At 40.1% G+C, this 23039-nt stretch overlaps 1 protein-coding gene across 2 annotated transcripts; it reads left to right on the top strand.

The window, feature by feature from the left end:
* Window positions 1-277: 277 nt before the first annotated feature.
* On the top strand, window positions 278-18583 carry dhx38 (DEAH (Asp-Glu-Ala-His) box polypeptide 38). 2 transcript variants are annotated; one of them, XM_054771633.1, is made up of 27 exons: window positions 278-518; window positions 1741-2069; window positions 2167-2348; window positions 2447-2584; window positions 2675-2837; window positions 3026-3144; window positions 5324-5397; window positions 5476-5631; window positions 5724-5885; window positions 6004-6111; window positions 6369-6493; window positions 6598-6735; window positions 6824-7010; window positions 7811-7996; window positions 8085-8225; window positions 8333-8443; window positions 8577-8693; window positions 8829-8936; window positions 9030-9142; window positions 9634-9842; window positions 11659-11813; window positions 13041-13196; window positions 14691-14825; window positions 15144-15269; window positions 15355-15450; window positions 16038-16156; window positions 18323-18583. In XM_054771633.1, the coding sequence occupies exons 2-27, from the start codon at window positions 1744-1746 to the stop codon at window positions 18402-18404; spliced, it is 3732 nt and encodes a 1243-aa protein (XP_054627608.1). In that variant the 5' UTR covers window positions 278-518; window positions 1741-1743; the 3' UTR covers window positions 18405-18583. The 2 variants fall into 2 exon arrangements, with proteins under 2 accessions (XP_054627608.1, XP_054627607.1); XM_054771632.1 differs by having other exon boundaries at window positions 2164-2348.
* The last annotated feature ends 4456 nt before the right edge of the window (window positions 18584-23039 follow it).

Here is a 23039-nt window from a genome sequence, read left to right as displayed (position 1 = left end):
CTGCCCAGAAATGATGTGTTGTTGGCCATTTGCAGTTCAAATAATTTTTGGATGCATTTTCCCCCCTTATTTTATGTTAATGCTATTTTATGTTTTCATCAGCCTGTTCTTCTTGAGTAAATATAACTGTTAGTATGTACAATTTTACCTGGTGTATTTTAGGTATAAAAACATCTACTCACGAATAATAATACATGCTTTTTTGAAGTCATCGGAGGTATTTAAATAAAGTTTCGTTTTTTTTCCCCCTTTGCCTCCAATGCATTCTGGGATGGCAATGGCGACTCCCTCGGCTGTAAACAGTTGCGTTGGGTTTACGAATATACAGTAAAAATGTGTTTGGTAATAGCCACGTAGGTTTGAGTATTCTTTCGTACTTACCGCTCGTAAGATGGCCTTAGCTGTTTTAAAGTGAGTTTTTTTTAGACTTCAGCTTTCAAGAAATTCACGTAGAGCTGCTTGCCGCGTTGCCCTGTCAGGATCGTGAGCTAAACTGCTAACAAACACCGTTCTTTGAGGTAAGTTTCATGTTAGGGCGCTGTTACAACTTTGGACCTGTAAAACATATTTTTTTAGATAAAAGATTCCTATTTTACCCACCTGAACTAGACAACAGCGTTTCAGCTACTGTATGTGTAAACTCGGGTACTAACTACAGAAAGAATGCATAACAAAAGCAACATCCAAACAATACTTAGTAATTTGAGTGTAGACCATCACTAATAAATAAAATGATTATATGTGCCGTTGGTAAATAACATACAGTAATTTAAGGATTTGAATCAAAAGTGAACTTTGCAGAGTTAATCTGTGTCACTACTATTGTTGTGCTCAAATAAATACTGTATAACAGTTATTTGAAATCTATGGTAGCGTAGAGCCCTTCTCAGTGACTGTGTGCATGTGAGTGTGATCGGTTGTCTGTCTTTAAATGTGAAGTCAGCTGGGATAGGGCCCAGGTCCCTGTGGCCCTGAACGCAAAGGGATAATGACTTTATTAGCATTATCTTACTTATCTGGCGTGAAAGAACTTGCACATTTCTTCATCCTTATTCAGTAGAGCATGTGTTGTGTCCATTTAAACCTAAAGCTGCTGTATTGCACTGGCTGAAGATTACATTTTGTTCAACCAAAAATTAGAAGAACACCACCACCTCTAGCATGTTACCAGTAGTGTTGTAATAGAACAGCTTGATCCAAAAAATGTCTATATATTTCACAATCAGGAGTTAAACTGCCTAAAATTTGGCATAAATTGTCATTCGAACCGAATAAGATGACTGCACATCCACACACACAAAAGCAGTCACAGAGAGGTGATCAGAAATATGCAGTCATGATGTTGCTATGATAGGCGATACATTCAATGATAACTAACATTAATAGCTAAACTTATGTAACCCGCCCTGTTTGGCAGTCGATGTACTCTATGACAACTCGACTCACAGCGGCAGTCGATACAAATAACTTTGGTCATGTTGCAAGAGCCATCTGCCAGGGCTTTGAAGCTAAACTTACCATTCAAAATACCCGTTTCTTTGTCCATTTCTGGTCAATATTTGTTCCCGCTTGTGGCTCCACATACACCGCTGTTTCCTCAAACTACGGTGTGGTCCGAGGGTCAAACAGGCCGTGCTCACATTAATCGCGTGTCAAAAAAAATAGTGCCGTGAAAGAAAATTTCCGTTAACTTGTTATTAGCGTTGACAGCACTAGTAGTAATATACATTGTATCCACAGATAATGAATGACGATGACTCTATGCACCGACTGGAAGGGAGTGATCCCACAGTGCAAGTTGGAGGACTGATAGTCAAAAAGAAGACCGCTGCTACAGAAAACCACGTTTTTCGGGCACCTACCCCACGTACCTCTCTGCTGGGTTTGGATCTGCTGGCAGCTCAAAAAAGGAAAGAACGAGAGAGTAAAGAACAGAATGATGGCAGTGGTGAGAACAGAGACAGAAAAAAATCCAAGGTTTCTTCCTACAAAGACTGGGAGGAAGGTAAAAGCGATTCTGGGTCAGATGATGAAGATGATGAAAAGAACAGACAGAATAAGAAAGAGAGGTAAGTGCTTGACAGTGAGTAAACACAGACACATCTGAGCGTATTTGTACTACATTGACAGTATTTGTGTTATTTATACCTTTCTGCATACCAGTAGGAAGTACCGTATGAGCGGCTCAGAGACACCTTCCAGTCCTGGAGGAGTCAGTGATGAGTTCCGTCGCCGGCACCAGCAGAGAGAAAAAGACAGACGTGAGCATGGCGTCTTCGTCTCCTCCAAAGAGGACAGGAACAGAAACAAAGACAGGGATAAGGGCAGAGATCGACGGACTGAAAGAGGTAATTCTGAAGATGACAGGAATGTATTACTTTGTGGTGATCATATTTTGATTCTTGGTTGTCAAAGTTGTTACGGGTAACGGTACTTTTCTTGGTAGATACACGAGAAGGAAGCTCTAGCAGCCGCTCACATCGCAGCGAGAGGAGTGAGCGCTCACAGAGAGATGGCTGGTCAGATCGCATCAGTCGGGGGAGCAGGCGGGATGAACCCCAGACGCCACAACAACGCCCCAGAGGTAATTGGTTAATTTGTCACCAATTTTGTTATGACTTCGGTCCATTTCCACTGCTTGACTAAGCTGTCATTGTTGTTTTTTCTTACATAGATGGTTTCACGCCATCACGCTCCAACTGGGAAGAGGATGACAGTGGTTATGCCAGTTCACGGCATTCCCAATGGGAGTCTCCTTCTCCTGCTCCTTCCGTAAGAGATTCCGACCGCTCAGAGCGGAGTCGTCTGACCGGCCGAGAGAGCGAAAGAAGAGACAGGTAAATATTTTATATTGAAGTATGTATTTTAGTCAACATTTTACATGCGTTCAGTGTTTCATTTGTATTTTTTTTATTTTTGGTCATGATGATGCATTTCATGATGATGGATTTTGTCAGTCATATAAGTGTAATTTTCACATATTCCCTAAAGCTAATGCAGTGTTGTCTTCGTTGCACCGACTTAGGTCAGTGAGAGGCCGTTATCCTGACGACACACCTCTGCCCACTCCGTCCTACAAGTACAACGAGTGGGCCAACGACAGGAAGCATTTAGGCTCCACTCCTCGTTTATCTCAAGGCAAAGGTAACATCACAGTGTTCTCCTTGGTTGACAGTTCTGGGGGGGCAGGAGGGCATAAACACATGCACATGCACGCACACACACAGCTGCTGACTGTATTGCAATTACTACTCCAGTAACTACAGTAGAGTTACTACAATAACATTTCAGAATAGAAGTTAGAAATTCAAATTAGTCCACAGTCAGCATTAAGACGTGTCATTTAATTAATTCGATCACTCACTCACATGTGATACAGAGAATACATGAGAAACTGTAAATGTGATCGCTCCTCCTCATGCGATACACAGAATTGAGAAATTGTAAATGCAATCCCTCCTCCATACACGGTACAGAGAGTAGATAAAAAAATTGTGAACAAGACCGTGCAGAGACAGAAAGGACATGCTGTATAGTATGTAGTTAGTCTGGTGGTTATTATATACACAAGTTGGCGCCAAAACAACATGTCAAACCAGTGACAGCCACCAATCCTCAAAGAGGAGTAGGAAGAATCCAACCCTCTCTCCATTTCACAACTGTTAATACATTTCTTCACTTCAACATGTATTTTATTCAACATCTACCCTTTACCAATTATGAAATAACAGAAGAAAATAAGACCATACAACAACGTGTTACAATAGGAGTTAAGGTTTGTAAGTCAATATAAATAAATTAAATAACATTTAGGGATGTCAAAGTTAACGTGTTAATAATAAGATAACAAAAATTCCCTTTAACGCCACTATATTGAGTAGAAAAGGAGAAAGAAAAGGGTATTTTGAATTTTATGCTTAGCTTCAAAGCCCTGGCAGATCTCTCTCGTAACAAGACCAAAGTACGTTGAGTCTCAAATGCCAGAGAGAAGAGAGAAGGTGCGGAGCACTGTGGGTATTATTTTATTATACAGTGCCACCTTGGCATGCAAGTGTCCCAACTGTTTTTTAGATGCGAGCCATCTCTCGGCTGATTTTTTTTTAATTTATTTTATTTATTTTTTTTTTTTGCTTTGAACTGCGTGCTAAAATTTTAGTTATGAGCTGCTATTTACCGGCAGGCATAAACCTGCATAAACGTCAGAGATTTTGTGACTTTACAGATGTCATTAATATGTATGGTGAACGGTTTTGGTCCCAATATTGACCCCTTGGTGTACGCCGCATGCTACATTTAAGTTTGCAGATATATATTCTACTAGCTTTACATATTGATTCCTGTTTGCTAAGTAGCTTTTTACCCAGTTCAAAACTAACCCTCTGACCTCATAGTTTAATTAAGATATTGTGATTAATTGTATCAAATGCTTTTGTTAGAACCTTAAATAGTGCGGCTTCCTTCCTCTGTTGTTTCGATTAGTGCCATCGAAGTTGAAACTCTGTCTCTGTATTGGCTGTCTTCAAATAATTTGTTCCTATATATAAATTTGTCTAATCTGTCATTCATTAGCTTTTTAATGATTTTTAGAAAATTGTGTCAATGAAAAAACTCGGTCGGTAGTTTCTAAACTGATGTTTGACTCCCGTTATGAAAACTGGTACTACTTTTGATATTTTCATTTTGAAATTTCTTTTAGAAATTTTTCTGTTTGAAATTATAAATTACTGATGAACTTCAATGGTTTTGCAAGCTCACTGATTACCTTTTTTTGTCATTTCCTTTTCAATTCCATTACAGTTGATGATTTTTCTTGACATTTATTATTATTTCTTGACAATATCAACAATTCCTCTTGTCACAGCATTGACTAACATGGAGCTGGGATTCCTCTCTATACTTTGATTCCCTTCTTCTTCTGAACCTTTCTGCTACCTTTTTCCATTTTATTGTTTCTGGCAGTTCCATTTCTAAAAGGGTAATCTTCTTTCTTGGAACCATTCCTGATGCACTGTTTTTGATACTGTTGTTTGTAGGCTTGCACACACATTTTCTTAGCCGCAAACTCTAGCCACAAGCATTCTTCCTCCTACCTCTTATCAATTATGCACCACAAGTGCATTGACGAACACCGGAGTTCTGAACATCAGCATGTACAACACACTTCTGTTGTGATCTGGTGCTACAGTATATTAAAATTACGGGCGGGGATTTCCGCCAATATAATGGTAGGTGAATGATGGTGTCAGTTGAGCACAAGGAGACATTCAAAACATGTTTTATCTAGAAAGACCTCTGCTAATGGTCCTTACTTTGTTAACTTTAGGTAAAAAAGACGGTGAGGGTGGAATTTCATTTGAAAATGAGGGTGAGAAAGAGCAATGGGAAGAAGATCAGAAGGTAGGTGTCATTGTCAATCAAATATATTCTCTTGAATTGCTCATGGTCACCATTACTTTATTGACCCACACGTTGCAGCAAGCCGACAGAGACTGGTATATGATGGACGAAGGTTATGATGAGTTCCACAACCCCTTTACTTCGACATCTGATGAGTATATCAAGAAGAGAGAGCAGATCCTTCAGAAACAGACTCAGAAACGGATATCTGCCCAGAAACGTCAAATTAACGAGGTAACTACATGCTATTTCACTGTATGGTGTTTGTTATTGTTACGTGTACCATGTCTAACAAGCTAATGTACAATATGTTTCTCTGTTAATAGGACAATGAGCGATGGGAGACCAATCGTATGTTGACTAGTGGTGTAGTGCAGAGGTTGGAGGTGGATGAAGACTTTGAGGAGGACAATGCAGCAAAGGTTCATCTGCTGGTTCACAACTTGGTCCCTCCTTTCCTAGATGGGAGAATAGTGTTCACTAAACAGGTATAGCAAGGTAGTGGTAATAGGAACACAACGATGTTGAGCAATGTATACATTTATTGTAGTAAACATTTCGTCCTAAATGTTTGTTTGCCTTTGTCAATTTGTCTTGTCGCTGCAGCCAGAGCCGGTCATCCCTGTGAAAGACGCCACCTCTGACATGGCCATCATCTCCCGCAAGGGTAGTCACCTTGTTCGCAAACATCGTGAACAGAAAGAACGCAAAAAGGTAGGCCGGTTGATTTAAAACACCATGAATGCTGACACACTGAAACTACAACAGATCATTTTCATATCCCATTGTTGAGAAACTTTAATTAGTTTTGTGGGCTGATGCCACTGACTGATATTGTAGTAATTGCACCACTTAATCACTTGAGTAAATAATTTGGATATGGTCCTCCCACCAGACAACGGTGCCATTAAAATTGGATGCATGCAACAAAGAATGTTCAATCTTCATGAAATGATTGAATATGTTTATAGGCACAACACAAACACTGGGAACTGGCAGGCACCAAGTTGGGTGACATCATGGGCATCAAGAAGACGGAAGAAAGCGATGGTGCTGGAGGTCAAGAGGTTGGCGAGGATGGCAAAGTAGACTATAAGTCAGTTTGGCTCTTTTTGCTGGTGTACAGTGCTGTTTTACTCACATATTTATCTTAGCGTTTGTATTCATTTAAGTTATTTTTTTAATCTTTTTACATTACAGAGCCGAGCAGAAGTTTGCAGATCACATGAAAGAGAAGAGTGAGGCCAGCAGTGAGTTTGCTAAGAAGAAAAGCATTCTGGAGCAGAGACAGTACTTGCCTATTTTTGCTGTCAGGCAGCAGCTTCTTAACATTATTAGGTACAGTTGGCATTTCATGGCACTCAACAGATAACATTCCACATTATTCACTGAAATTATAGTATCAACCATGTCTTTCTTTTTGCAGGGACAACAGTATAGTAATTGTTGTTGGTGAAACGGGCAGTGGGAAAACCACTCAGCTGACCCAATACCTCCATGAAGATGGCTACACCAGCTACGGCATGGTAGGTTGTACGCAGCCTCGCCGAGTGGCCGCCATGAGTGTGGCCAAGAGAGTCAGTGAGGAGATTGGGACCAACCTGGGAGAGGAGGTGAGACAAACTGACTGTACACACTTGGCTACGATGTGTGGATGGAAAGATCACATTTGACTTGTTTAATTGATGGATTTTTCCACAATACACATACATTTCTGAACACAAAGTAAAATGAAAGCTGATGAAAATATATTTATTACAGTGTAAGGTTGAATACATCTAAAACGGGGGTCACCATTACATTGATCGCGAGCTACCGGTAGGTCGCCAAGGTAGTTTGGGTCGGTCACGTAAACGTCACTTTGTAGATGTCATATGAGATCAATCAGCTGACTTTAAGAGGTAGATCATTTTGACTTGTAACATGCATGCTGAAAAAGCGTGTGCACCCTCAATATACATGTATAACGTACATAAATATTTACTCATATTTTTTAAAATAATTATAGCAAACATATATTTTTTCTATATTTATAGTAGGAGGTAGATATTTGGGACTTGGTCATTTTAAAAGTAGCTCGCAGGCTGAAACAGTGTGAGCACCCCTGATCTAAAACATACATACTGTTGGTGGACTTCAACTCCTTTCCTTTGTTAGCATTTGATTCCCAAAGTTACCGGTAGGCTGGATGATATGCAGTGTAGCACTGCCCACTAGTGGATAAAAGAAAACTTGCATACCAATGGAAGGGGTTTTGGCGAATGATGGCATGGATTGCAGTAAAGTTCACATTAATAATTATTCATTTGAATTACTTAAATTGATTATGTTAAGTCCAATAACCAGAAACAAATTCCTTGTGTGTTTAGCATAATAGAATATTAAACAAAATACAATCTGATGTATCGCGCAGGTGGGCTACGCAATTCGTTTTGAGGACTGCACATGTGAGAAAACAATGATAAAGTACATGACAGATGGTATTCTACTGAGGGAGTCACTGAGGGAATCTGACCTGGACCATTACAGTGCCGTTATCATGGACGAAGCTCATGAGCGCTCCCTGAATACTGATGTGCTGTTTGGTCTGCTTCGTGAGGTCTGTTCATATTTCTGAAAGCTTTTCTACTTTAAATACTTTATGGATTCATGCACATATTGATTCATTGACTTGTCTTTTCTATTAGGTTGTCTCACGACGCACAGACTTGAAACTCATAGTTACTTCTGCCACAATGGACTCTGACAAATTTGCATCATTTTTTGGCAATGTACCTATATTCCACATTCCAGGAAGAACATTCCCCGTTGACATATTATTCAGCAAGGCATGTGCCATTCTGCTTTTGTTCTTTAGTTCCATTACTGTTACCTTTTCATTACTTTTCATTACCACCATTGATGTCTTTTTGGTCATTTGTTTTGTGCTGTTCAGACTCCTCAGGAGGACTATGTGGAGGCAGCGGTGAAACAGGCCCTGCAGATCCACCTCAGTGGGTTGATAGGAGACATCCTCATCTTCATGCCTGGTCAGGAAGATATTGAGGTAAGGGACGACTGAGCTGGTAGTATCGCAGATGTTATTGAAATAAATGCGATAGCAAAATTGTTTTTTTGTATTTGTTTACAATTTGTTTACAAATTCTGTTATTTATGAAGGTATATTCTTGCTCCCGTAGGTGACGTCAGATCAGATTGTGGAGCGATTGGAGGATTTGGAGAATGCTCCTCCTCTGGCTGTGCTGCCCATTTACTCCCAGCTACCCTCTGATCTCCAGGCCAAAATCTTTCAGAAGGTTTCTTTTAATCATTTTCAATCTTAATGCATGTTTTGTGGTAGCTGAGTGAGTTTCCCTTTTCTTATAGTTTGTTGTGCAATGATCACTAATGAGAAGAAATGTTCACCATCTTTTGTTTTTCACCCTCTTTAGGCCCCAGATGGTGTTCGGAAATGTATTGTTGCAACAAACATAGCTGAGACTTCCCTCACTGTAGATGGGATTATGTTTGTTGTGGATGCGGGATACTGCAAACTTAAGGTATTCCGAGCCTTGTAAAGACAACTTTCAGGCTAAAAATGTTTGTTTTTCACCAAAGTGATGAATTCTTTTGTTTTATGCACATTTAAACAGGTGTTCAATCCTCGCATTGGAATGGACGCACTACAAGTGTATCCCATTAGTCAAGCGAATGCAAACCAGCGTGCTGGCAGAGCGGGTCGTACAGGACCAGGACAGTGTTACAGGTATTGGGTTTTGATCTCCATGCAATTTTATACATGTTAATTGTATAATTAAATGGTAATGTCAAGAGATTTTATTTGACCATTTTCTGACCAACAAACACGCATTGCAGTACATTTTACATTGTTAACGACTCAGGTTGCTCATGAACCCTGAGATAGATATATCTTGATGAATGTAATACTCATATGATAAACATATTCAATCACTTGGTAGCTATTGCCACAATGAAGTGTTGGAAGAGTTGCGTGCACCTAAGAGCTTGTTGGCTCCATTTGCTTGGCGTCATTTCTAGCTGTGACTACTGCCTTGTGCACTAAAACTGGAACTCAATTTGTTAGAAAATTAAGAGGAAATAAAAGCTGCTATCAGTGTTGCCTAGGACCCAGGACTAATGGGTTTCATTACATACTATACAGCATATGCTCTTCCCCAATCAAGAGCTATAATTAAGAGTTATTAATAATATATTCAACCGTGTCTCCCTAATCAGGCTCTACACTCAGAGCGCCTATAAGAATGAGATGCTGACCACCACCATACCAGAGATACAGAGGACCAACTTGGCCAACGTAGTCCTGCTGTTGAAGTCCCTGGGTGTTCAGGATTTGCTTCTCTTCCACTTCATGGACCCGCCACCTGAAGACAACATGCTTAACTCCATGTATCAGCTCTGGATCCTGGGGGCTCTCGATAACACTGGTGGGTGAAATGATTTGTGATAGTAGGTGTTTTGACTGTCATTTCTAAATGACGACATTCACATCCAGTGTATTAGTGTAGTTGCTTTTTTTGCATAAAACATGGTGAATATACAGATATACAAATATATGGCAAGGAAGCAGAGCTCTAGGTGACAGAGACCCACAGGCGGTATCCAACTTCTGCTGCCTGGCCTCGTCCATGTCAGCAGAGGTGCCCCACTGGCCATGCGAGAAGGCGGATGCAGTGGAGGTTTGTGCGCCAAGCCCTGCCTGCAGACCTCCTCAGCTATGGTGCCTGTCAGGCCCACCCCTCACCCCCGCTATCTGGCGCTGTTATTGAGGTGAAACGTAAACAGACAAAGACGACTGCTAAGATGAAAACAGTGTACCACCATTGTTCAGTTCACTCTTAAAAATCTTATTGTTGCACTTGCAGTTCCCTAAAAACAAACACTGTAAGCCAGGGGTGTCCAATGTGCGGCCTAGGGGCCCGTGGCTTATTCTAAAAAATAAAAGGTTTATTACAGTCATCCCTTGTTTATCGCTGTTAATTGGTTCCAGACCTGACCGCAATAAGTGAATTTCCTTGAAGTAGGATTAAATATTAATAAATGGAACATTTTCACAGCACAAGCATGGAAAACCTGTTTATGACTTTCTAAATACAATCTTTACCATTATTAGAGCCCTGCAGACATGAAATAACACCCCTGTAGTCAGCTTTATACTGCTATTATTCTTTGTTTACACCAAATTGCTCAACTGTAATGCTGGATCACTGCAGGGACACGAGACGGCAGTGGCTTTAACCGCCAGCGAGCTAACTAGTTAGTATAAATTGTGGCATAAATTTACAAAAAATTGTCGTTATGTGTTTTTTTGCAATAATTCTTTATTTTTTACGGTCCTATACAAAATATTAGCAAACTGAAGTGAGCATAATAAATTCTTTACTTTGATTCCAGTTATTGAATCAAAGGTTATTGAAACATCTAGTAGTTAGGTTACAGATAGCCTCCAGAAGGATATTCCTTATCTCATGGCCTCTCAGTTCCACCCTTTCCAAGTGGTTTCCTTTAAGTATTTTGTTATGACATGACGCCATGTTATTTTTGATACTTTTAACTCCCTTATGGGTTGGTTTTCCCTTGCCTCACTTATTTAATCCAACGTATACATTTCGAGATGAACATGAAGCTGTGTGACTGTTTTGTGCTTTCAGGTCTTTTATTATTTCTCTATGGGCGCTGATTTGAGCTCCTACTTGTCAATGACGAGTCTCTGGTATAAACGCAGAGTCTGCAAACAGGCCTGGATGAGCTAGTTGAAGGTTTAGCCAGTGGAGTAATTGCCTGGTAACTGATCCCGTGTTTGATTCGACTGGTCTGGCCTCATTTCTGTCTCATCCTTAGCCAGATTCCAAGGGATTTAAGGATTTGAGGATAAGGAGGGACTTTTGATGATTCCCTGTATGGTGTGTTAACAGCAGATTATCGCTGATTAAGCCTTACCTGCCCCAAACCGGCTGCTCTGCTTCCCTGCTTCTCCTCTGTGTAAGCTTCTTAAGACACAGTCGTCTAATCATTCAAATCAGAACAGGCACAATTTTTTTGATCTCACTCCTCTTTTTAGTTACGAGTATTCTGCACTGTTAGTAGTTCACCCCCTTGTGTATACTGGCTAATAAAATAAGTATGATTATTCTGAGTACTCATGTTTAGGAGGCTTTTGATGGAAAATAAGCTTAGAATTTGTCTTGTACATGTCATATACTTAATCATTCCGGATGTGTGACTTCATCACTGTGGAATCAGGTTCCTTGACACCAACTGGCCGTATGATGGTGGAGTTCCCCCTTGACCCGGCCCTGTCCAAGATGCTGATTGTGTCCTGCGACATGGGCTGCAGCGCAGACATCCTCATCATCGTTTCCATGCTGTCTGTGCCAGCCATCTTCTATAGACCTAAGGTTTGACACTGCCATGTTTTTAAAATGTTTATTGTTGAAAGCGTTACTCATTGACTCTAAACTCAGATTAAAAGGCGCATCATGAGCTTTCCTCTTCCACTGACACTTTCTACCAAAAGTAAAGAAACCTTTAGTTCCTGGTAATCATAGTTTCTGGACCTAAAAGGTTCTTGTGGCCCTGTGTGGTTTGTATTTCCACCACATTGTAAAGTTCAGAGTAGTTTACTCAAATCAGGCTGATGACGTTTATTTCTACACTGATGCAACACAAATAAACAGTCAATATTAGGTCAGGTTTTTTTTTTTTTGTTCTGCGTTTTACACAAAGTCATTGAGGGGTTAAGGCTTTATTAGCAAGTGTCTACAAGCATGTCCACAGCGTCTGTATCAGTGTCTGAAAGTCGTCCTCAATGTATGATGACCTCATGACGGCAAGGCGAGTCCTTGTGGTCAGAAAAGAAACGATCCCTGGTATTTGTGCGGCTAAAAGCATTATAAATGATAAAATGTGGGTGCTCACCACTAATGAATGATAACGAAAGATACATAATTGATAGAACAGATGGAGGTGGTAAACAACTCTCTAGGCCGCCAGGTTGTCCCAGCTAGCTGTTGGAGAAGGCACTTCTCCAAGCCATGCTTGACTGATGTAATTCCGTTAACAACTTACGATCATGTCTAAACTTGTGTTCACCTCACTCACAAGTTTTGAGGCCGGATTGTCAGAAAGGTGACTGTAGATGGCTAGTTCTTCTTCAGCCGCACAGGTGCACTGACCTCGCGTTGTCACCGTTTACATGCAAGCTGTACTGTATGTTGTTATTATGCTGCACAGTTTATGCTTTACTGTTGCCTATTTATAATTTCTTACAGATGAATTATTAGCGACTTAGGCTGAGATGTTTTTCTGCAGGAAAAAAAATGCATATTTTTAGGGAGAAAATATTTTTATAAGAAAACATTTAAAAATCTATGAATTTGCGGGGACACGAATGCTGAATCATGAATGTGCAGGGATCCACTGTACACCTCATAAAAGTATTTGTATGACCATTTTATAGTTTTGAATAATTAAGTCTGCAGTGGATGGTTACAAAAATCTCTATATTTTTTTTAACTAACATGTAAAGCTATGCTAACACTGCTTACTAATACATCTACAGTATACACTGTGTGTGTGTGCACGTGTGTGTGTTTATGTGTGTCTGTCCGTCTGTCTGCCTGCAGGGCCGTGAAGAGGAAAGTGACCAGGTCAGGGAGAAGTTCTCCGTGCCAGAGAGTGACCACCTGACATACCTCAACGTCTACATGCAGTGGAAAAACAACAATTATTCCAGCATCTGGTGCAACGATCACTTCATTCACACAAAGGCAATGCGCAAGGTTAGACTGTCACTTATTGTGATGAAAATGGATGCACACTGATCTCACACACAAACACTGTTTCGCTGTTTCGTGGTTGACTATGGCCTACTCTGTGTGGAAGTGGTACGTTTTTGCCTGCTTATTTTGTCATTCTTCCTAAGTTTCAAACCCATTTTTACGTTTAGGATAAGTAATTGGAGGCTAACTCGGTATACAGAACAGTGTTCCCTAGTTTATCATGGGGGATAGGTTCCCAAAATACCCTGCAACAAGTGAAATCCGCGAAGTAGCCAACTTTGTTTACAGTTATTATATATGTTTTAAGGCTGTAAAACCCCTCACAATACACTTTATGCACTTTTCTCAGACAGCCATTAACATTTTCTCACATTTTAAACATTTTTAATGATCACTCGTGTAGGTTGGACACAATAAATTATTAGGTAAGTGACTCCGCATATTCACTCCTCTGACCTTGCTTCGTCCTGGCGCCGTTCAGCTGTAGCGTTTTTGTATCCTTGTTAAAACATATTGTTCCTAACATCGTCCTCCTCCTCGTCCTACTCCTTGAACCAAAGTTTCATTTAGCTGGTAAGCTCCTGCAGCTTTTTGTGTTGTTTACTGGCAGTTAGCAAGCAGTTCACGCAGTTAGCTAGTTTGCCAGCGACAACACGAAGGAGATTGGCTGTAGAACAGTGTCTATCAACGAACCCAAACACAATGGGCGGGTACTCCTACCAATAAGGACTGTTGTGGCTCTATATTTTGCCAGCTATTGTTTACTATGGGTTGCTAATATGCTTGTACAGCCACGTAAACACACTGAGACGAGGTGGAGCTGCACGCGTCTTCAACATGAGTATACAACACCCTCTGCTGGTAGCAGTAGGAAATACTATAACAGACACATACAACAGATCTCTCTAATACACCACAAGGACGCACAACACAATGCACGTTCATATGCAAAACAGCGAATACGCAAAAAGTGAACCACGATGTAGCGAGGGAACACTGTATTGCTGGCCTCGGTCGTCTCTTGTGTCACTTCAGAAATGCCGTAGCCTACATAGTGTGATGTAAACAAAACTAGCAATACTGTCTGAGTGTACGTCTATGTATGGCAGATGCATGTCAGACTGGCATGAATATATCAAGTGACAAACGTGATAGTGAGGATGGATGATCTTTTTTTTTTTCGACCCACATTACGTTTGAGATCCTACAACAAAAACTTTCCCAATGCTAACGGTGAGTTATTATGTCTTATTACTGCTTATCATGTCTGCTATATTAGGTAATAGGAGTAGAAAGGTAACTATAGGGTTGTTATTTCAAGTTTACAGGGCTCTAATAATGTAGGTCATAAACAGGTTTTCTACACCCTGACTCCTAAAATATTCTGTTTATTAATATTAAACTTCTACTTCGCAAAAATTCACTTATGCTCGGGTCTGGAACCAATTAACAGTGATAAACGAGGGACGACTGTACTCTGGTATTGTGTGACAGGTACGTGAAGTGCGCTCCCAATTAAAAGACATCATGGTGCAGCAGAGGATGAACCTAACATCCTGTGGTTCAGACTGGGACATCATCAGGAAGTGTATCTGTGCTGCTTACTTCCACCAGGCCGCCAAGCTCAAGGTATTTCTGTTTTTTCTCTTCAGGTCCTACATTTGTAATAATTTTGCCGCATTTATAGCAACCATGACAACATAGCGCTGATAAAATGTTACTCATGACCAGTTGGCTTTTACATATTCTTTAAATTTATGGTGGCGATACAAAGAGATTCGGAAGGCCACTTTACCTTTGATTAAATACCACATTTTATACAAACAGTATTTAGACTTGCATGCCTACACACCAAAAACTATTGTTCCTAGTTTCTTTGTTTGACAAATTTGCCCATTATTCCCTTTTTGATATGATGATGGAATAATGGAATGTGTTTGCTTTTAGGGCATTGGTGAATATGTCAATGTGAGGACAGGCATGCCATGTCACCTACATCCAACCAGCTCCCTATTTGGTATGGGCTACACGCCCGACTACATCATTTACCACGAGCTTGTGATGACCACCAAGGTGAAACGTCTCCACAACCATACAGTATACAGAAATACTTTCAATTCTTGCAGTGGGTTTTCAACTCTTGTGTTTTGTTTTGTAGGAATACATGCAGTGTGTGACTGCAGTGGATGGAGAGTGGCTGGCAGAGCTTGGACCTATGTTTTATAGCATCAAACATGCTGGAAGAAGCGGACAGGTAAGAGAAGCGAACACCTACAATGCTAGTTTTATTATTGGTCAGTTTTTCCTGCATTTATATGTTCAGTTATTATATGTTCTATACTTTTTGCATTCATGTTTGTGCATTAGTATGGATACGACTCTTGGTATACACCTGCTAATTAATTAAATCAATCAATTTAATCAATCAATCAGGGCTTAGTTACTTCTCAGTCTGAATTCTTTACCAAGATAAGAACATTTTGTCCTTTCAACTTTGAAGGAACAGTTTGGGGAAGGCCCTTTTCTGTTCCCGGTGCAGAAAGGGTGGTCCTAGAGGCATACTTGGATGAGTTTGATGCAGACGAACTACAACTAGCACTAATCTCAACACCATCAAAAACCTTGTGCGATGAACTACAACAGGGATTTTGTGCCAGCAGGCCTTCTCTGACACTTGAGAAATCAAGGCTATATTTTATTTTTTATTTTTTTATTATTATTTTTTTACTTCCCGTAAGTCTAAAATGGTGTAGTTTTAAAGTTATGAAGAGTCGCTTTGGATCGCTTTCATTGCTACCTATCATTCCGTTTATCTCTTTTTTGTGTTTGCGTGACATCCAGGAAAACCGTCGCCGCGCCAAGGAGGAGATAACCAACATGGAGGAAGAGATGGCGCTGGCTCAGGAGCAAATACGAAGCCGTCGCGATGAGCAGGAGAGGAAGAACAGCGGCAATGTGAAGTACGTCAACGACCATTACATTGACACGCTCCCCCAACAATAGTTCCGTCTAACACCCCCCCCCCCCTCCATTCTTTGTGCACCGTTGCGATAGACGGAACCGTTTCATTTAGCCACCTCGCCCTCCAGTCCGTATCCACCCTCCCTTCTCCTCTAACTCTCTCACTCTTCATGATGAGCTTTTCTCACCTCTGGTCCCTGCAGACGAGACAAAAAGAAATAATATTGACTCCTGGCTGACCCCCATTACTGCTGCAATTTAAATTGGGCCACAGCAAAGCACAGAAAGTGGGGGAACCTTCATTTTCAAATTAGACCAAAAAATTAATTTCACACCCATTCCTGGGTTTTACACAGAGAGAGAAAAGGGGTTTTAAAGAGAGATTTAAAAAGAACTTTATTGTTAATTAACAAGGTAGTTTATCTGCATTGGTGTAACCACATCAGTGAGATTTCTGTGGAAAAATAATCACACTGGAGGAAAGGGATTAAGAATTAGATTTAGGCAGGAGGTAGGATGTGTGATAATGACTTTGGTGGGATCTCCTGGGTCTCGCCAGCCCACAGTCAGTGTGACCACCGTCTAATACTTTGTACGCCTTCATAACCCTGCTGCTCCTCACCTGTCAGCTGCTGCTCAACTCAGATCACATCAGAGGTATGAAGTAGTCCGAGAACGAGTCCTTTCTTGTTTTGTGTGTCATGTGGAGTGGAAGGTTTGTTCCTTATAATGAGATGGGGCACTTTAAAAGTGCAGCTGCAAGCAACCATCATCAACCTCCAACTCACATCTCAATTTTGCCACCACTTTTTCAGTTTCTGATAACTATTTGTATCACAAAAATACAGTTTCTAACCATTTGAGCTTGGCTGGCTGTAGTAACCAAAAGGGGGCGTAACAACCTTACCTGTGTATATTTATGGTAGATGATTATGCAAAAACTTGAGTTGGAAATTTTATAAAAAGCACTATATAATGTTCGTTCATTCATTCATCATGTAATGGGCTGTAATTTTCCAACCATATCTACTTGCACTTGACGTACAGAGCTCAATATCAGAAAAATATCAGGAAGTGTACTACATAACAAGAGAAAAAGAACCAACTTTGCAGTCAATAATATTTTACATCAGTCTTCTAGGTGGCTATAATGCATGCACCTTGAATGCATTAAAAGGTTGTCCAACACAAAACATGCATCTACAAATGTTTTGAGATCGTCTTATTTTTGTACACAAAGTTAGGTAAAAAATTTTTTGTGGCATTACCGGAACTTCCTTCTTGGGTGCAATGATTTCACATGGCAACATAGACACATGGCCTGCTGCATTGTGAGCACGGTGCTGATGTGCTGTGAGCGAAAGAGTGGTGAAGCTAGTCGCTAGCCAGCTAGTAGCTAGCCGGTGTGGTGTGGCAAGGTGTCACTACGCCAGTAACGTAGTTCTTTGGCGTAACATTGTTAATAGTAATAATAATAATAATGTTGATGTAGCTTAGTCAATATGCAGGTCACGTTATGTAAATGGAGCGTTTTTGGACGTTTTTTCAGAAGGCTTTATAGACTGAATAGGTGCATGCCATTATGTGCATTCTTGGCTGTCTCTTTTGATCTGTTTTTATATTTTTAGAATGCACAGCAAAGAGAAAGACATGTGTTCATGTCTCACATAAGGATTGTGGATGTTGGGCAAAATTCCAAAAAAGGTGCAGTAGTGCTGCTGCATCACAACTGGACAACTATGTTACCACCTGGTTCCCAACCTATTCTATGCCCTGCACACCTAGAAATATGTTCTTTGCAGCCTTACAACAGTATTTCTAGATAAAGAAGACATATCTATACTGAATTATTTTTGAGTGGAATCCTACTAGATTCTCCTGAGAACACGCGCATATGTGTTTTACGTGCAGCTGTCAAGCTGCTGTGGTTAAAGATGATAGCTGATCCTCACAGGAGGCTTCATCCTCTCATTCTTTCACTCTCATCACTCCCTGATGCCATCAGGCTCGCGTGTATCTTTGTCTACCCAGTCTTCCAGTGATGCTCTCACCTTCTTCTCATTCTCCTCACACCTGCTCCTCTTCCTCATAGCTCTATTTGAGTAGAGCCATAACAAGGAGTGAAAGCTTACAAAGCCTACATACAAAACTTTTCTCTGTTTCAGGTCTGTGAGAATCTGCACCCCGGGAAGACGAGAAGAGGCCCCGATGACACCTCGACGCACCCCTTCTCGCTTTGGACTATAAAAGCACCTTCCACAGGTCTTCCCAACTCACCATCGTAGGAACAAGCATACTTTCAGAATCACCTGCAGTTCATGTACAGGCCACTAGGGAGAGAACTTGCATAAGACATAGCTATCAGGTCCTTCAGTGCATGGCTACACTGTAATGGATCTGTACATTAAAAATGGTCACTAAATGAAGTCATCACTGCGGGCTTTTTTTTTTCCAAAAACATGCCCTTGTAACTACTAGTGAGGCAGATCAATTTAAATGTCTCAGTTAGTCAGAAGAGCTGATCTAGTTTTCAAATTGGTCATCTTTAGGAGTCCTTCTATCCCACCAGCTCCAACATCTTGTATTGTTGTCACCGCAGCATCATCAAGAGCTCCTCCACACACTCGAGCACTATTCATCTTGTACAGTACTTGTGCTACAAGTGTGGTCACACTCTCCACCTCTATTGCTATGCTCTGTACTACACACACACACACACTTACAGTACTTTTGCCTACCCTTTGTGTGCAATGCGAAAAATCCGATTAAACAACAGCAGTTTTATTTTAATGGTCAAGAGTAGTTTAACAGTGTTTTGTGTATGTATGCCTTTCTAGATGAATAATGAATAATAGACTGCCCACAAACTCAGCTCCAGACAAACTGGTCTGAAACCACACAGCTCTGTGACAAAAGGCCATATTCACTTTTTTCTGACTTGCAGAGGTAATATAGACTGAATGTTCTCCCAACCATTTTTGTAAAATGGAAAAATAAATGTAAAATGTTTTTTTTTTTTTTTTTTACAAACCACACATGCTGTTTGTTAATTGAAAACATCTGATATAATGATTGGTTGATAAAATTAGGCATTTGTATTTGTCAAAAATATCTTTTTGACAAATTTTCCTCTTCATGAATTATTTTTGATCAATCATTTCTTTCAACAAAATATTTTTATATACATTTTAGATGATGGCTTATTTTAAATGTGGTTTAATAATAATAATAATAACGGTTATTAATTATTTTATTATTTTTGTTTTACAGTCATGGAAAAAACCTTGGCATCGTTTGGCATGCCAATATTTTTAGCCATGACCGTAAATGATTGTTTAAAGTGATTTTAAACATTAAACTCTGTGTGTCACATATACTGTAGCTCAGTGTTTCCCAACCTTTTTTGAGCCAAGAAAAACCTCCCAGCACACCACCAAACAAAAATGTTGTATAAATAGCAACAGGTGGATACACAAGCTATAATTGTGTGCCATGGTACGTTGCTGGCATAGATAGATGAGTAAAGGTACATTAATTGTCATAAATAATAATTTTCGGGCCAATCACAGGTAAGTGAAATTGCATAATTTCGTGCAGCACACTTGTGCACTTCTGTAGCAGACAACATACTAGTGCAACATGTTCTTCCTTAGACCACAAACAAGCGGAGACTGAATCATCAGTGCCTCTGCTGCTTGCAGCCATGTGGTCGCTTAGAAGAATCAATTCCACATTGACAGGTTTGTTTTTCAAACAGAAAATTAAGTGAGCCATCCCTAGTTTGGATGCACTTGTCAAGCTAGGAATGATCCTGAATAGCTTTGCCGGTCTAAAATAAAATATTTTAGTTCAATTTGAACTAAAATGTCGTTTAATTTTTGCTTTATTTTCACTGTAGCCCTCATACTAAAATTTGACTACAAAATGTTTGCCAATTTTACCATGTATTGACAAAATACAAAACTAGAAAAAAAATAACATTCGGTGCGAAAATTTTCAGCCATTGTACCTGAAAATGGAAGAAGAGTTGAGGTCAGGGCTCTCAAGTTCTTCCACATGAAGCTCATCTAAGAATTGTCCAAAATATCTTGGTAACATGAAGAATTGCGACTGTGTGGGTCCAACTCCAGTGTGTGTGCAGTGATGACAGTATCACAGTAGGGTTGTTCCTGTTGTGATGGCAGAGTCGAGGCGAGTGAATCAGATCAGATGAGACAAAAGTAAAAAGTGTGGTCTATCTCTGCATCCATCCCTCCCCACCCCCAAACCATGTCACATCTACATGAGTGATGTGAAGCTTTGAAGCACCTCAGCTGCAAAAGACGTTGATGTGCTTTAGATGAAGGGCTCGCCTCTGTGTGGGTGGCTCATGTGTGGGCCTTTATTCGAGCTTTATGGAAATCTTCAGGTCACAAGACTGTTGAACAAAAAGGCAAGATGACATTCCTTGATGTTTCTGTTAACTAGCATGCATCCATTTGGATGGGGGGGGGGAAAGCTGATCTGCTTGTGATTTCTTCTTCTCTGCTCCTTTCTTGCAGTCTGTTGATTGACTGTCTCTCGCTCCCACTCATGCAAATAAGCGTGATTATGAGTGGGTCCTCCCTCCCATTCTCGTAGTGGTTTTGATTGAAATGGGTTGAGGGGGTGCACGTGTATAGAATGGACTGCAGCATCTTTAATGAGACAAATGTGAGCTTACAGGCTGACATTTGGAAATAGTCTGTTTGAATGACATCGTCAGCAGTCACCTTTTCCCAAAGCTCTCCACGAGGAGTCCCTGTAATGATGGAGGGAATTAAAATGGCCTGTGGGGGCAGTCTGAGGATTAAGGTGAAAGGCCACGCCTCTTATATTGGCTCATCTTCCGCACCCCGAAATAAAGAGCAAGCACAGTGTGACCACCATGAGATTTGATGGAGGGATTATGATGATAGGAATGTTTTGCCCACCACAAACGCACTTCCTGTCCTCTCAGACAGAAGCAAATGCACCAGTGAGATTGATGAGAGACAACAGAGGCATCAAGCATTCTTTTAAATAACTCCTGTCCCATATGCTGCTGGAGAATGAGACGTTTTCTTTTCTCTTTGCTCTTGAATGTGTTTTGTTGCCTTGCCTCCCTATTCCCGTAAATGAAGAGCCTTCTGGGAACCAATTACATCCAAGGCTGCATTAGGAGCACAGCAGGCCCAATGGAAACTTCAGCTCATCTCAACACCCCTGTGTCCTCTCCTCCCTGTAACCCTGCAGGAGACGGCCTTCACTTGATTGAATTTTGAATGTTACATGCACCCCTTACAGCCCCCTCGCTCTGTTGCTGTCACCAGTGTTGAAGCCCACATGTGGTCTATGAGGAAAGCAAGGCACGCTGCACTGATTTTGTTTACACAATGTGTAACTGGAGGGTTTAGGTTGACACCAAGGGTGCGGATCATACAGCATGTGGACCATATACACATAATTACCCTCCCACCCTCCCCCAAAAAATAACCATCAATGCTAATGCTCATAATACATGATAATAAATGTTTGAGCAGTGCATCATATTCTGTCATACAGTTTCTAAAAACTGAAATGATAGGAAAAAGTTTTGTCAAGCAGATGCTGTTGTACAGTAAATAGCATGTAGACCAGGGGTGTCAAACTTTGTCCACCGAGGACCACAAACTGAAAAACGAAAGGATGCAAGGGCCACTTTGATATTTGTAAACCAACACATGTAGAGATGCTAAGAACTTATATATATTTCAAGACAAAACTGCATCTCAGCTTTGTGATGTACAGTAGAATATTAGTATGAACGTCAGTGTTTTGCTTACTTTTTTTTTGCAGTTTTTAAATTAATTTTCCAAATAGTTCAACTTTCTTCTTAAATAATGTTTGTACATTTATTTGTTATAATATTAGGACTTTATTCCCATAATATTACAGCTTTTTCCCCCAACCTAATTTTTCAGAAGTGACTTCATTTTGTTTTGTTCGTTTTTCAGATTACAACTTTAAAAAATATATAAAAATATAAAATATATAAAAAATATACTTCAACTTTATGCTACCAAAATTACGCTATTTTTCTTCATAATGTTACAGCGTAAAAGTACAACTTTTTTTCTCTTAATATTTTGAAGACATTCTTGTAAAATGACTGCTGATTTTTCCCTTTTTGCTGTCGTCTTTTTTTTTTTTATTTTCCTTGTGAAATGATATTTTTAGAATATGCTGCAGGGCAACAAAAAAACAGTCGCACTTTGGACACCCCGATGTAGGCAAATGCATAATGGCATGCATGAAAATAACCAGAGTAGCTTGCTTACAAATCACATCTTGACTTTTCTTTTTACCCTTACAGGTTGTTTAGCCTTACGGGTTCCATTGTACTGTAACAAGAGGCAGTTTTATGCTCTGAAATAGAAATGTGTTCTGCAAGAATGAGTATAATGATTTATTAGCACACGCAATGGACATTACAGTTTAGGTAGCTTTGTACAAATATTGTGCATAGTCACAAACGCAATGATGCTTGCGAAAAGTTGAAAACCGTCTATGTCAAAAGACATCTTCATAAATCTTCACAGCATCCCGTGTAGATTACTCATGCACACAAATGTATTTTAGTTCTTCACGTTAAACATTAGATCGATCAATAGACAAGGAAAAGAATCCTTTCATTTCTCAATTTAACGAATGATTTATCCATTTAAATAGCTATTTACCATGAACAACTATGACATCGTCATTAGGACTTTAAACCAGGACTAGGATCCAATATTCAAACATTTGTCCATCCATCCATTTCCTATGGTTTTTCATGGCTTAAATATCACCTGTCATCAGTCACTTAAGACATTTGTGTACAGTTGCACTCAAAATGATTCAACC

Source organism: Dunckerocampus dactyliophorus, chromosome 3 (genome assembly GCF_027744805.1).
Source record: "Dunckerocampus dactyliophorus isolate RoL2022-P2 chromosome 3, RoL_Ddac_1.1, whole genome shotgun sequence".
Lineage (NCBI taxonomy): Eukaryota > Metazoa > Chordata > Actinopteri > Syngnathiformes > Syngnathidae > Dunckerocampus > Dunckerocampus dactyliophorus.
The sequence above is the reverse complement of the archived record's forward strand: the minus strand, read 5'-3'. Positions and strand labels throughout refer to the sequence as shown.

Coding starts and splice junctions, on each gene's coding strand:
- dhx38 (XM_054771632.1), top strand. CDS start 1,744: ATGAATGACGATGACTCTATGCACCGACTGGAAGGGAGTGATCCCACA. Junction 5,398..5,475: donor AATGGGAAGAAGATCAGAAG/GTAGGTGTCATT, acceptor CACACGTTGCAG/CAAGCCGACAGAGACTGGTA. Junction 9,843..11,658: donor GGGGGCTCTCGATAACACTG/GTGGGTGAAATG, acceptor CTGTGGAATCAG/GTTCCTTGACACCAACTGGC.